The 16368-nt window shown below is 46.4% G+C and overlaps 1 protein-coding gene across 1 annotated transcript; it reads right to left on the bottom strand.

Annotated features, from left to right (window-relative positions):
• Positions 1-358: 358 nt before the first annotated feature.
• Positions 359-2080, bottom strand: LOC119375019 (uncharacterized). Its single transcript, XM_037645219.1, has one exon. The coding sequence runs from the start codon at positions 2078-2080 to the stop codon at positions 359-361; it is 1722 nt and encodes a 573-aa protein (XP_037501147.1).
• Between the last annotated feature and the right edge of the window lie 14288 nt (positions 2081-16368).

The raw sequence follows: 16368 nt of genomic DNA, 5'->3' as shown, positions 1-16368 counted from the left end.
GAATTACACCAACTAACCCAACAAGCTCTTTCATATTAGAGTCATAACGCAAGATTTAGAGTATGATTGTTCTCCAAAGATCCCTTGAACGTGTATCCGTGCAAAAGTATTGTGCTCCCTGCTTGGTGCAGTAAATTAATCGAGCCATAGCAAATGTGTTGACGGCCTTCAACGTAGGCGTCACTGCTTTTTGTAACGTCTCCTTAACAAGCATACGTACTTAAAGGACACCAAAAAAAGAGCACGATTTCGAATCCAAAAGGAAGGCACGTCTTTATGTCACAGTTCTCATTATTTTTTTTTTCATCTGCACGCGTTATTACGTTGTGTTTATAAATTACAAAACATGCATAACTGATCACGTCTGGTCCTTGCAATTGCAAAACTTCGCCCAGGAGCTTTTCTCCAGGCAGGTGGTTTTGTTGGCGAAACTGTCGCTGCGGTCAACATGGTCGACTTGCTTTTCCCAGGTCGAGGCGTTGTGGATGGCGCCGTAGACGTCGAAATAGGCTTCGGGCGACGTCTTAAACGAGACGCGTATCAGCACCTTGCCCGCCACGCCACCTCCGTACGCGCTTGCGTCGTAAACGCTGTCCAAACGCCAGGCGGCGCACTTGCCCGGAAACCGAACCTCCGCCACGGCGTTTATGTAGGCGACTGCGAAGAGCGCGAACGACTGACCCATGGACACGTCGTCGAGCTTCTTCTCCGTGCCGACGCATGCGCAAAAGGCTTGCGGCACAAAGGCGTGCTCGCAAGTCCTCTCCGGCGGCACGGGTCGGAACAGGCTCAAGCCCTTTTTCGACGGGACCACGTCCAGTTCCGGCAGAGAGGCGAGGCTTAGGAGCGTGGCGTGGAAGTCGTACGTGGTCACGAGACGTCGCTGGTTGACCTCCAGCGAGGCGGCAACTTCGGGGTGTTCGACGAGGAAGCCGCGGGGCAGGACCCAGAGGCAGTACGGCGTCTTATCCTCGTGCCGGCCTATCTCGGTCCTGCGATAGGTGCCCTGCCGCATTCCGTGGTCGCTGAGGAACAGTACGGCCGTGCGGTCCAGGAGACCTTTGCCGGCGAGGTTCCTGAAGAAGCGCTCGACGGGCTCGTCCATGTACGCCACCTGTTCGATACTTTCGTGCGATATGTACGCCAGCCAGGCGAAGGCGAACAGCCTCCGCTCGGCGTGCAACTCGAGCACCCTGGCGACGTAATCGAGCACTTCTTTCGTCTTCGGGCGGCCGCCCATGCACGTGAAGGGGTCCGAAGAATTCACGTCCATCAGTAACATCATGGGATGCGCGTAGTAGTCCGTAGGCGCCTCCTTGAAGCCCAAGGCACCCGTGAAGATGCCCCAGGTGGGCATTTCTTCCAGAAACAGCGTGGCGTAACCGAGTGACTTGTATACCTTCCAGACTGCAGGTAGGGTGTCGTAGTGGATGCCCCTGAACAGTCGGGTCATGTCGGCGCTCGACATGCCAGTCAACAGGGGTACCAGATTCGGGAACGAGTTTGGGCCGACCTTGTTGTACATCAGGAACTCGTAGGCGCCCCGTTCCTGAACCAGAAACCTTCGAGTCCTGGCCATGCGGCGGTTGAAGTTGATCCTAGACGTGGAGTCAATGCCCAGGATTAGGACGTTAAGCTGTCCCGGCGATAGGGGCTCGCCCGCCTCTCTCTTGTCAACCGGTACGAAGAAGTATCCGGAGAAGAGGTGCGTGCCTTTAGATTCGCAAGATATGCGGACGTAGTCCTGTCGCAGAGGTCTGCCGAAGACGAGGCTGATTGGAGGTCCCAGCAGAGGATCAGTGTCCGGGTCCACCGCCGACGTGTTTCGGAGCACCGCCTGGTAGTAGCAGTGGGTGTCGTTGGCGCTCGCGTTGTACCCCCTTCGGAGGACTTCTTCGTCCAGGCTGAAGACGTCGACAGCCTGGCGCAGCGCGTTGGGATGCGCGACATTGGCACAGTAGCCGTCGTAATTAAACGGCGTCTTCCGGGCGCTGTGCTTGATAGTCCTGTGGTAGGGGTCGTAGAACGGCATCTTGCAACCTGGCACGTCGACCACGTAACCGCTCCAGAAGAGGTCCATTTCGTGAAAGACCGCAGGAAGATATTTAACTTCCAGAATAAATATAACTCCCGAAAGGAGACAAAAAAGAGCCTGTAGCCTGTACGAACACAGCCGGCGGGGCCGAGGAATCGCGAGCAGTTTCATGGTGATGATGATCCGTGGCTGCGACTCACGATGATGATGGTGAAGATGACGAAGAGGGTCATAAACATGTTGGGGCAAAACATGTTGGGGCATTGTGCCATTGGGATGACCATGATGATGACGGTCACAAACATTTGCGGCGAGTTTCCAGTGAACGAAATGGGACAAGAATCCGGCGGCAGAAGGTATAGGTGATAAGTTAGTGGGCTAAGAGAAATAAAAAATAAAAAATAAAATATGAGAACTAGAAAGGACATTTTTGAAGAATAAAACGTTATAGATGTGTCTGTGGCACGTTCAGACCCCTCCTTTTTATGTAGAAGGCTTCCAAATGTCGCTCCCTTAATAAGATGTTATTGTGATCATGTAGTTCCACGTCATGCGTTGTCTTTTTGCGCATGCGCGGGAGGTGTCTGTTTTTTAAATGCGAAGCATTTCTTAGCGAACCTTTGGCACTTTGAGCGTACCTATCTATCTATCTATCTATCTATCTATCTATCTATCTATCTATCTATCTATCTATCTATCTATCTATCTATCTATCTATCTATCTATCTATCTATCTATCTATCTATCTATCTATCTATCTATCTATCTATCTATCTATCTATCTATCTATCTATCTCTAGCCGCCTACGTCTGGGTGCTCTCATGATTGCCTCCTTAACCTGGTGTAGACCAAAACTGGCATGGGAGGGTAAGAGGAATTGACAAATATGACTGTCGGGTCATGACATGAATAAGGCGAAAATCCTGTCGCGTACGTCGTCAAGCCCTTTGCTCCAGACACGTGATTGCCAGTTTATATCTATCCAGGAACGGTGAGAACAGGCATTGGTAACTTAAATGCGAGAGTGTCAAGAAAAACCGACATTCTCAGCGTTGACCCGACAAACAGAAAGAATGAAAATTAGGATCCCAGAAGGAATCGAAGCCTAGAATTCTGCGTGACAATCAGGTATTCCACCACAGAGCCACGCCAGGGCTATTACCTGGTTTGGAAAAACAGCCTATGCAGGCGTAATGCCGGTGCAACGTCAATTGTGGTTATGGTGCTGGCTATATAATTTTGAAAGAAAGCAATAAACGCTAAATGGTACTCCTACGATACAGGCGTCATATCAGATTAACGTCTGTGGTTCCAGTGTTGGCTCCGCTTTAATAGCAGTGTAATAAACATTACATTTGTATTGCTATGATTCAGCAAGCTATATATTGAAGCATCGCTCGACCCCGGAGGAATACATTAACGAAAGTTACGTATGATATTCACATCATCGCACCGTAAAGTGCACTTAGTCCGCCAGAACGACGCAGTGTCCTCTTCATTTTTTACGAGGCTGGGCGATGGCCTCATGCTGACCGAGGATGATGCCAGACTGACTGACAGCCGCTTTGTAAACTATAGGCTACGTAGGCTACATACGCCCAGGTAGTCTACGAATACGACAAGAGCCATACATTGATGTTTGTACGTAGCACAATCCATGCCTGCGAGCTTCGACGGCTTATATCTCACCAACGCGAAGGGTGGCTTCAGGTTCGGACAGGTCGCCGGCTCTATCGACAGGCAATTTGTCGACGAAATGACCGAGGCATGCACGATTTCCAACAGCTGTACTATACCTCATACTTCACTACACATGGACCCCTCGTCACCGCGATCACGACCGGATCCAATAACAAGTCATGACCAGCTGCTGGCGCTCACTGACCACGGTGATGATGACCTTGTTCAAGAACTGTCAAGAACCTCTTCCACACATGCACACGGGTTCGTGAAATATGCGTGTGTTCTCCATCATAAGGGATAAGCATAAGCACTACATATCAGCTTACCGCTTCGGGTGTTGGTATAATACCCACGTTGCCGTTGGCATGCGTACCCAACTGTAAACAACTGGTTATATAACACATATGCGGCTCTTCAACATATATGAGTGCGTATAAAATTTACACAAATCTTTAGCGTCATTTTGTAACGTTTCGCTCAGTAAAAAAATTACAGTCACCTTCCCGCCGCATGCTTCGCATAACATCGATTCCGACGGTACGTGGGATCTGCCGAATTTTTTTCCTCGTACGTTTCTGGGAATGTCATTTCATAGTTGATACTTTTCGCTTCACGTTCTTCTCTTTTCTGTCCCCTTTTCAAGAAACTTACATTGCGCCACAGTTAAGCATATAGGCAACCTAAGCACCAACTCGCCTCAAAAGAAGTCATTTTGTTATATACTGCGTGTCACCGCTTTATTTCATCCCCCTATAGTTAAAAAAAATCTATAAGGCTATGATCTTTGTCATGTAATGGTTACCCCAGTTTGCGTAATTATGCTATTTTTTTCTCCGTTAAAATTATCGTGGTGTTACTTTCTTGAAGTGTGTGAGTATTTTGCTTCACTAAACTGGTTGACTTACTGGTTGAAACTGGTTGCCTTACTATTCGAATATTATTCGATTCGGTTCTAAAATTCCCGATTCGCACACCCCCTACTTATTATGGATAATTCGGAAGTGGGGAAGCAATACTGATAGCGGATCGTTCAGAGTTGTAGAAGACAGAAGCGATGGATGGATGGATGAACAACTTTATTTTAGTCCTTCGGTGCGCGCAAATTACCGTTTATTCAACGCAGTTATTGGCATATTCTTCATAAATGAGTAAACAGACCTACTTTGGAGACAATAAGTTGCCTATATGTATATCACATAGGCCTCACAGGCTTACGAAAGGGAACTGTTTTATGCCTAATATCTAATTAATTGCCATCAGACCGCTAAAAATACCTTACTTCATTTCTCACGGGAAACGGAATGGCAACAATGGAAAACACTTGCGACGCAATAAGAACAAAAGTATGAGAATTGTTCGAGCGGCTCGTTTCTTTGTTACTCACAGCCTAATGAACCCAAGAGACAATGGAGCCAATGAAACAACGCCTGTCCTTGATCTGGTCAAGGACAGTCTGGTCTTTTAGTGTCCTCGTCTTCATTTGCACTAATTTCACTATGTCATATAGCAACACCAACGAGCCCAACAGTCTGTCCCAGAGGCATGCGCACAAGAGGGAGGGGGCGCAGCCCCCCCCCCCCCCCCCGCCTCCTTAACTATCTAGGGATGGCGCCAAGTGAACCCCATATCTTTACTCAGTATGACCTGTCCTGTGTCTTACGTGCAGAGTTATGGCCACGCACATTTTCGATAATAATGGTAGTGAGTAACCCCGGGGTTTGTATTCCAAGAACGGTTTAACTCCCACCTTCAAACCCGGATTGGCGGGGACCAAAGGCAGGCCGTTGTGAGCAGAACGTCATCGCTTCATTTTCTTTTTAATTGCGAAGCCGTGTAAGCTGTCGGTAACTTGTTCTCCGTCGTAAAAAAAAAAAAAAAAAAAAACTATCATCACAATGAAACGCCACGCACTCTCTTCATTCTCTTTACAGTGAACCTGTTTAAGCTGTATCGGTGACTTGTGCTCCGTCGTGCAATAGTCCTCAGGTGGGTATGCGCCACGGAAGCTGGGCAAGCCCCACTACCGTGCGTATGCAGCAGGTGCGAGTGTCAAACCAAAACGAACACGTGAAAAAGAGAGAGAGAAAGAACGATAGAAAGAGAGAGAAAGAGAAATAAATAGAGAGAGAAAGACAACGAATGAAATAAACAGAAATAAAGAAATAGAAACATACAAAAATGACATACAAGAAACAGAAAGAAAGAAAGAAAGAAAGAAAGAAAGAAAGAAAGAAAGAAAGAAAGAAAGAAAGAAAGAAAGAAAGAAAGAAAGAAAGAAAGAAAGAAAGAAAGAAAGAAAGAAAGAAAGAAAGAAAGAAAGAAAGAAAGAAAGAAAGAAAGAAGCTGCCATAATTTCTTGCATCCTTTGAGAAGTTTGTTTTCTTTCGCACTCTTCCACTTGGGAGGGGGGGGGGGGTGTAGGAGGTGAGCTGCGGTGAAACCTTGCCCCCCACCCCCTAATTAGTGAACCCTGAACTCACGCCTATGGTCTGTCCTACTGAAACAAACACAGCAGTGACGCTTCTGTAATCGACAGCGACCAAATGATCACTCGCCTGTCGGCGCGGAGGCAAAACATTTCGCATCTCGTGTCTTCTCGAACGAGCGGTGATTCTCGAGACATGCTTATAGCGGCATTCAATTTCTATAGACGACTTTATGTAAGACACTTGGGCGCTGCCATATTGGGCTGTTAAACGAATGTGTTCGTGTTTTTGTTTATTGCGCCGTTAATTAACGGGGTCATGGAACGTCGAATGCACCAACACAAACCGTTTTCATGTGCACGCATCTACCGTAGTATAGCTCTGTCTGTGTAATTGTTAAACTTACGCAACGGCAAGATTTAACAGTCCAATATGGCGGCACCGAAACACATCTGTAAAATAATCTATAGCACGCCTAGCAGGGCGCTGCAGGCGACCCGCGCTTCCTCCCCATTCCACATCGTGTCGCAACAGTTCGATGCCTTGCCAGAAAAAAAAAAGAAGAGTAAAGGCGTCGAGACATGGTGCGCAGGGATTCTTGAGGTGCAACGCAAGACGATACCGTTTTCTCTGCCAATAAGACTCCACGCATATATATAATGGAGAAACAACGTGTGAAGAAAACAGAAGCTAACTAAACGGCGATGCTCTCGGTAGCCCGCCCGAAAAAGAAAAAAGTATCATAGTAACAAATAAAGACGCGATCGAAACATACTTGTCCGCGATGAAAGAAACAGACAGCGCGGATAATGTTGGAAAGTAACGCGGATGGTAACGAGAAAATAAGCAAATAAAAATTAAGAAAAAATGGTACGAAAGTAGGCACGGGAGGCGATGGGTGGGAGGAGACAGGCTGGGCAGAGGGGGGCGTACAAAAAGAATGAAAAGACAGCAAGTATGGAAACAAGAACAGCGAGTCGAAGCACCGTCTGTTTTAGCGCGCACGGATCGCTCTTGCCGGGTCGCACAGCAATGGCGACGAGACGAGCCAAGCCCGCCGCGCAGACGATATCAATTTGGATTTCCATTCTCCCTTTCCTCTTCCTCCTCTTCCTCATCTCTCTATCGCTCTCTTCCCTCCTTCACTTCTCCCTCTCTCCAAATCTCTACGCTCCTTTGATGTCGCCACAGGAAACTAGAGGAGAGCGTAGCGCAGTGGGGTGGAGTTACGTACCGGCCAGAGTGCGTAGGGGAGACTGTAAAGAGGGGAGCGCGGTGGGCGTGTCGGCTGCCGGTCACGTTTCAAAAAGGGAGGGCGTGGCGTCCTAAAGGTCGCGGTCTCCGCGCGCCAGCCAATGAGTGGACGTCCTTTCTCTCTTTCTCTCCGCTTCTATTTCCCTCTGTCTTTCTTCTGCCCCTCACTCGATTGTCACTTCTCTCCTGTCGAGTGGACCACGATGCTGCCCTCTATACATCGCTCCCTTCTTACGTCGCACTTTTCTCTCTATTATAGTTCCTTCTCTCATCCTTTTACAAAGCTTGCCTCTCCCCCTCCTCCCGTCTATGACTCTCCTCCTCTCCCCGTTCTTCCTGTCACAATATCCTCACCTTCTAAAAAGACACCAAAGGTCTTTCATTCGAAAAAAATCAAAAAAAAAAAAAAGAAAGAGAAAAGATCCGTACACGCCGCCGCGAACGTCCCAGGCGTGTCGCCAATCTCTCGTTGTCGCAAACCTCCCTCTCCCAGTGCGGCTCCCAATTTTCCTACGCCGATGCCAGCGTCGTTACTGCCTTCACTTTTTCTTTAGTTTCGTTATCGTTTTCTTAGCTGTTTCATTTCTCTTTTTTTTTTTTACTTCGTTGCGCTCGTTTTCTTCGACCTCCTTCGGAGAGTCGCATGCATGCTTGTGCGGCGACGCGCAGCGCAGCGTATCGCGCGGAGCTCGCGCTAGGCGGCGTTGTTGCCACGGGACCGACCATTGTGGAGTTCGGTTGCGGGTCTTTTTGAGAGGAGGAAAGGCAAAGGAGTTGCAATGGAGCGACGCTGTACCATTTAGAAGGTTGGCGTTTTATGCGTACTATTGCAGCGTGCCCGGCTCTAATTCACCGCGTCGCCGTCGTGTTGTCGCATCACCATATTTGTTTGTTTCTTGTGGCCCGCTCTCATTCATTAGACTTTACACACGAAGAAAATTTGGATGTGTATTTTGGACACCGCTGTTTACTATGCCTAAGGACAGGCTTTCGAAATAAAAAAAAAAAACTTTGCTCAGTCTCGAACACAAATTCTGAGGAGAACGCTGAGTGAGGCGATGAGTGCGCTTGATTCTGATACCACGCCAGGTTCTTACAGGTTCACTAAAGCGAAAAACGATTTTTCTCATATTAGTAAATTACTCTTTCACAATCCCAAAAAACACGATGGTAGTATGCAAGAAGACGCTTCGTAAGCGAGAAAATACGCAAAAAGGAAATGCGTGTAGTGATGAGCCCGTTAAATTTTCGCACCAAACGCCGTGACGTCATAAATATTGACGACGTCTACAAGGTCCTGCATCGCTCGTAAACAGAAAACAAAAAAAATGAAGTACATTGTCCTCTGAAGGGTCATAGACTTAATGTACCAAGTTTCAGGAAATTTCGTTGAGCCAATGTTGCCAAAATACGAGAAGTACACTTTGAAATCCGTGACGTCACATTCGGTTATATCGGCGGGGGAACTTCAAAACGAAACTTTGGCCTTGCATGGTGTTTTCCTCTATGATGGTGAAATTAACGACATTAGAGTTCTCATCAGTGCAAACCCATTCACTGTTTCCCTTAAGTATCCCTTTAAGGGCTAGGCAAGTTGGAATGACATTCCCATGTGGTTGCGCTGAGTGAAAGGCACTGACAGAGGGAACAGGACAAGTAGTGCGCAAGCTTTCAACTGTTTATTTTCGCAAGAGCAAGCCAAAGATATACAGAACACAGTAGTGGTAGCGAAGAACAGTGTTCTTCTATCATTACTCCTTTCTGTATATTACTGTTCATTTTACTCTTTGTGTATCATTACTGTTCTGTGTATAACGAAGAACTATAGTTGTTCGCTATATACGCATTGCTATATATACGTATTGTCACTGTTTTGTGCATCTTTTTGACGTGCTTCTGAGAACACAAACACTTGAAATTCTGCACACTATTTGTCGTGTTCCTCTTATCCTTAAAAGCGAGTGAATGCGAGCCAGTTGGTAAGAATCCATGGTTAAAAAACAGCGCGAAGAAGACGCGGACAAGAAAGAACACAGGACTAGCGCTGTTCTGTGTTCTTTCTTGTCCGCGTCTTCTTCGCGCTGTTTTAAATGCGAAGCATTTCTTAGCGAACCTCTGGCACTTTGAGCGTTTCTATCTACGTATCTATCTATCTATCTATCTAGCCGCCTACGTCTGGGCGCTCTCATGATCGCCTCCTTAACTTGGTATAGACCAAAATTTGCATGGGAGGGTAAGAGGATTTGACGAATATGACTGCCGGGTCATGACACAAATAACTTTAAAATCCTGTCGCGTACGTCGTCAAACCCTTTCCACTAGACACGTGTGGCACATACCCTTGTACCACGGGCCGCGGTGTACGGGTATGCGCCACAGGTGATTGACAGTTTATGTCTACCCAGGAACGGCGAGAACAGACATTGGTAACTTAAATGCTGGAGAGTTAAGTAAAACCAACATCGAAAGCGTTGACACAACGAATGGAAATAATGAAAATTAGGATCCCAGCAGGAATCGAACCAAAGCATTCTGCGTGGCAATCAGGTATTCTACCACTGAGCCACGCCAGGTCTATAAATTGGTTTGGAAAAACAGCCTACGCAGGCGTAATTCGGTGCAACGTCAATTGTGGTTGTGGTGCTGGCTATCAAATTTTACAAGAAAGCAATAAACACTACATGATACTCCTACGATGTGTGCTCCTACGATACGGGCGTCATATCAGATTGACGTCTGTAGTTCCAGTGTTGGCTCCGCTTTTATAGCAGTCTAATAAACATTACGTTTGTATTCCTATGATTCAGCAAGCTATATTGAAGCATTGCTCGACCCCGAAGGAATACATTAACGAAAATTACATGTGATATCCACATCACCGCATCGTAAAGTGCACTTCGTCCACCAGAACGACGAAGTGTCCTCTTCATTCCTTAAGAGGCTGGGCGATGGCTTCATGCTGACCGAGGATAATGTCAGATTGATTGACAGCCATTTGTAGACTAGGCTACGTAGGCCACATACGCCCAGGTACTCTACGAATATGACAAACACCATCCACTGATGTTGGTCTACGTAGCACTATCCAGGCCTACCAGCCTCGACGGCCCATGCCTCACCAACGTGGAAGGTGGCTTCAGGTTCCGACATGTGGCCGGCTCTGTCGCCAGACAATTTGTCGACGAAATGACCGAGGCATCCACGAATTCCAACAGCTCTACTATACCACATACTTCAATACATATGGACCCCTCTTCACCACGGTCACGACCGGATTCTATAACAAGTCATGACCAGCTGCTGGTGCTCTCTGATCACAGTCATGATGCCCTTGTTCAAGAACTGTCAAGAACCTCTTGCACACATGCACACGGGTTCGTGAAACGCGCGTGCGTTCTCGGGACACGTGTAAGCACTACATATCAGCTTACCGCTTCTGGTGTTGGTAATACCCACGTTGTCACTGGCAGCGTTACCCAACCGTAAATAACTGCTTATATAATACATATGCAGCTCTTCAACATATATATGTGTGCGTATAAAATATATACAAATCTTCAGCGTCATTTTGTAACGTGTCGCTCAGTAAAAAAGTTACGCCACAGTCACCTACCCGCCGCATGCTTCGCATAACATCGACTCCCACGGTACGTGGGATCTGCCGAATTTTTTTTTAACCATGGACTCTTATTCTTAGTCCTTGGGGGTTTTCAAGCAGCGCAACTACATTAGAGTTCTTATGTTGTCAGAATCACTCTCGCCTTCTCTCCCGTTGGAAGTACAACGACAGGGACTAGACGTCCTTGTTTTCTTTCGTTTATTATTACTTGTTTTTTTTTTTTCTTTTTCTCAGATTCTTCGGAAGGACTCCACTAAAAGCCTTCCTAAATTTAGCCTTTCTTATATGCAAGGCTGGTTCTAAAAGTGTAGAAGGTGACATCTCTCTTGGCGAGTCTCACATACCTATTTTTTTTTCTTCTCTTTTTGTTATCTAGCTACGACGAGACTATGTATATATGTGCAGCTTTATAATGGTCGAATGCCTTATAGTGACCACATATAATGACCACATGATGACCGAAAGCGAAATGTTTGCGAATTTCTGAGTCGATTAATAACGCATTTTCTTTATTGAAGTCTCGCCGAAACTACAGGATTGCGAAAAAGGAATGAGCGTAAAGCTAATTTCTATCAAACTTCCATACGTTCGAATTTTATTTGTGATGTAGTATTATCGGGTTGATCTTTATCGCTAACATAATAAAACAAATTGTGAAATTCCCTGTTTCTTGGCCAATATCCGCCTCGGTTAATTGCTACAGTGGTTACGGTGCGCAGCTGCTGACCCGAAGGTCGCGGGTTCGATTCCGGCCGCGGCGGTCTCATTTAGATTTCGATAGATGCGAAATGGTAGAGGCCCGTGTGCTGTGTGATGTCAGTGCCACGGCCGCTGGATTTTTCATCCAGCGGCCGTGTCAGTGCACGTTAAAGAACACCAGATGGGGGTGAAGTATACGGAGCCCTCCACCCAGTGACGTAGGCAGAAATTCTTTTCGGGTGGGGGGGGGGGGGGGGGCACGCCCTTGATCCGTCGTGGGGTGCGGGCAGGTAAGTGTGATCGAGTGTCATTTTGGGCTCTATATACCACGGCAGAAAAAAAATTCGGGGGGGGGGGGTGGCACCGGGCTATGCCCCCCCCCCCCCCCCTTGGCTACGCCACTGCCCTCCAATGCGGCGTGTGTCATTATCATATCTCGGTTTTGGCGCGTAACACCCTAGATATTATTATTATTATTATTATTATTATTATTATTATTATTATTATTATTATTATTATTATTATTATTATTATTATTATTATTATTATTATTATTATTATTATTATATCTCGGCCAATCCCCCGTTGTGGGTTTGAGCCAGTGGTCAGGAACAAGAACGTGTCGCGTCACTACCACGTAACCCGATGATGCCACCACCGCCGCCACAGGTATTTCTTCACGCAAATCATTTGCAATTAGATAATGCAAGTACGTCAGGCTACTGCAGCTACCCCACATCCCACCGCGACCATACCTCACTTAAATACGTTGCGCCGCGTTGGATGCACTTTCAACGTCTGTGAACTCAAGGCGTTCTGCATCGCTGCGGTTGCCTAGTGGTTATGGTGCACTCGACTGCTGACTCGAAGGTCTCGGGATAGAATCACCGCCGCGGCGGCTGCATTTTCGATGGAGACGAAAATGCCAGAGGCCCGTCTTAGATTTAGGTGTATATTAAAGAACGTGGTCGAAACTTCCGGAGCCGTCCAGTATGGGCGTGCCTCGTAATCGTATCGTGGTTCTGGGACGTTCCCAACAATTATTATATTATAATGCTTAGAATGTACACGCCTTCGCTCTAAAAACACTTTCTGCAGCGTTTGGTGAGTCTCTCCCAGAGCGATAGTCGGTCATCTGCATGCTTCATTTCTTATATCTTGGAAACTGGCACTCACCACTTTCTTATATATATAGCAACGATCTAACGAAACCGGATTTTACGAAGTTCCCGATCTAACGAATTTACATTCCCCGGCAAATGCTCATAGGGTTCAGTGTTGTCATCAACCCGAACCTAACGATCACAACCGATATAACGATGTCTTTTTCTGAAATAACTCAGAGGGAAAAGCGATGATGTTGTTCTGAGTATGACCGAGACGGGCTTTCTTATATTTTTTTTTCTTCGAGCGTGCGCTCTAACGCTATCGCGCCGAAACATGTAAGCGTGCTATAGTTACGGCCCTATAGCTTTACTTTGACGAGGCCACACGCCGCGAATGCACGCAACAACGGACTGGGCAATTGGTAGCGCTCTTGTGTAGCCAACTAAGCCACGGGTTACCCGCCGATATGCGGTGACAGCGAAAACTCACAGGGTCCCCTATCCATTCTCCTAAGACGACTCGAAGGCGAAAGCCACGCCTTCTTATTTAAGGCGAAAGCCTTAGATGCGTCATCAAACGCGAAAATTGACCGTCACTGTCCTCGAGATTTTGCGAGAGCTGACGATACATCGCGAGACCGGCGTCGGCGTCATCACGAATGATGCAAAAGGCAACTAAGTAACAAAGGTCGGTGAAAAGTCACGTGATACTCAAGTGAATGTGTGTGTGCATTAGTGATGCAGAACTATCGGTAAATTGACTATCGATAGCATCGATATAGTTTCATTGAAACTATATCGATAGTGTAGACAAACTATCGATAGTACTACTATCGACAAACTATCGATAGTGCAATCGGTAGTACCATGGTTAATATTACTAGCGACATTACTGCCACGCGTGTTTACTTTGTTTTGATGTGTTTGGGTTTCATCCACAAAGACTGTTAGCAACGTTTGACGCAGACCACGCCGTAATGTTTGAGAAGCTTCACGATTGATTTAGATCATTCTGTTAAGATTACGGGCCGGACGCGAATAGTGAAGTTTATTCGAGAGCTTACGCGACCACCAGCGATAACGCTGGAAGGTTCGATGACTTGTGTATAAAAGACGACGCTTTCCATCGATGATCAGATTACTCGACGGCCGACGACTGTTCTCGCCGCTATCAGTGCGCAGCCTGTACCGCTTGTATTTTGAGTCTTGATTTTCTGGGCACAAGATTGCCCAAATAAAGAGCTCCATATTTCCCAGTCTTGTTGCAGCATTCTTCACCGTCACAACCACGTGACAATACCATCGATAGTGGTGTGAATAATGATGCTGTTGCGGGCCGGCCATATTGCCAAAATATTTGTGATACGAGTAGTCTACTATCAGCTTCGTTTAACTTATGAGCAATTCTTGGCAAAAGAAGTAAATTATTTCCGGATTGAAAATGGCGGAACATGTCCATCAATAAATTAATAAATTCACATCCAAAAGCAACCAGTTACACGCTACAATTTACAAACTTAGTTGATATTTTCTTGTATTTTGAAATGATAAAATGCAATATAAATTTGAAGCCGCGCAGTTCCACTACATGCAACGCTTTCCTTTCCGCTATAGCTGAATAGTTTTACTTTATGATGCATGTGTCAGCAAAGCACTCAGGTGAAGGACACAAGTATGTCAACTTTCTTGCCCTTCAGCCTGCTCCTCCGGCTGCACTATGTACTACGCGGGCGAGGAACCAAGTTTATTCTGCAATAAGTTCGTGCTGTTGATTTTATACTATCGATAGTACCATCGAAATTTTTACTATCGATAGCGCTATCGATAGTATTTTTTGTCATCGATAGTTCGATAGTGACACAGCTATCGATAATATCGATAGTACCATCGATAGTTCTGCATCACTGTGCATCCGACGCACCAAAAGTCACATGATCTTAGTGTAACATGACGTCATCAATAACGTCAAAGATAGCACATTTTCGTGGCGTCACAGTGGCGTCATGATCACTTCTCAACATGACGTCGCATGATGACGTCATCGCAGGCAGATCACGGAGGCTGTGCAAAACCATCTGAGGGGCAGCAAGCTTGAAGTACCTCCGATCCTGGAGGCAGTGCGAAACGACGCTAGGTTCAGAAAGCTTTCGGAGCCGTTGATGGGAGGATCAATGCATCGACTGAGAAGAAAAGAAGATGGTTTTTGCCTTCGAGTCGCTTTAGGCGAACGCACATGAGACGCTGTGAGATTTTTTCTCAGTGGGATGTATTGGTGATCCCCCGTCCCCCTCCACAGCTTTCTGCACCTCAGCTGGTTTTGCATTGCCTCCGTGATCGGCCCACATTTGACCAGATGATGATGTAATGTGCTCACGTCATCACGTGACATTGCGTTGAGACGTCATAATGGTGTCATGGTGACGTCGTAAATTGTGGCGGTAAGTTGAGCCATATGGTGGCGTCATCACGTGATGATGATCTTTTGCATCACTCGTGTTGGCGCCGGCGCCGCCGGTCAAGTTCCGCGTTATGCCTCATAAATCCTTATAAGGATTTTGACTTAAAACAGTAAACAACGATGGCGAGTACAATAACAATGGACACATTTCCACGACAACATATTGCATTTCCATTTGTAGGTATCAGTACTCGCGCATTCAAACGCGGCATCAATTTTTTTTAGTATAACGACTGGTATGTGCGACTGCTCGAGATAACCACGCCATGTCTCGACAAATCTGGTCTCTAAAGATTATGTTGGCATTGGTCTACGCGTTCGAGTCGAAATGACGCCGATATGACCCGAACTGAAGACGGTGGAAACGAAAGTATGTGCGTTACTTAGCCCTACATTGTCGTGTTTCAATCCGTTAGTACTGCTTGAATATATATCATGTTGTGCTGAACACATTGTATTTTGTCATCTTTTTTTGACGAGGAACAGTTTTTCTCGCACTATTGTTTATATGCTCCTGTTGTTTTAGTGTTCCTCTTTCATATTTGTTTGCATATACTTTTTGTGTAGTTGTCTCTTCTGTCTTGCTGTGCTGCCTGAAGTGCCTCACGAAGAGTGGGCCAAGTCCGAATACAGGCTTTGTTCTTTTTTTGCCCCCTTAGTGGGCATTTTGTAAAATGCCCAAATAAATGACATGAAACGAAAATGAAAAAAAAAAAAAATGGGGCAGCTGCGCACTATAGCTGGTCGCGTTCCCCTCCTCCTTTCCCTCACTTCCCTTTCCCCCTACTGCTATACTATATTGTACATGGCTATGCAATGCTTCACCCTATCCCTTCCTTTCCTTCCTCCACCCCCACTTCCCTTTCCCACACCTTTTTATACTATACTATACAATGCTATGTTACGCTTTTCTCTTTCCCCTTCTCCGTTTCCTCCTCACCCTCACTTTTCTTTCCCGCCTTCTTGCTATACTATACTATACAAGGCTATGCTATGCTTTCTTTCTCTCTCTCTCTCTCTTTCTGTCCCTTTCTCTGCCATAGTTAGGCAGAGTTTTCTATACGATCCACGCGCACACACGAAAACC

This window comes from Rhipicephalus sanguineus, chromosome 11, assembly GCF_013339695.2.
Source record: "Rhipicephalus sanguineus isolate Rsan-2018 chromosome 11, BIME_Rsan_1.4, whole genome shotgun sequence".
NCBI lineage: Eukaryota > Metazoa > Arthropoda > Arachnida > Ixodida > Ixodidae > Rhipicephalus > Rhipicephalus sanguineus.
The sequence above is the reverse complement of the archived record's forward strand: the minus strand, read 5'-3'. Positions and strand labels throughout refer to the sequence as shown.

Bases quoted from the DNA above. Each gene is read 5' to 3' on its own strand.
- LOC119375019 (XM_037645219.1), bottom strand. From the start codon at position 2,080: ATGGACCTCTTCTGGAGCGGTTACGTGGTCGACGTGCCAGGTTGCAAG.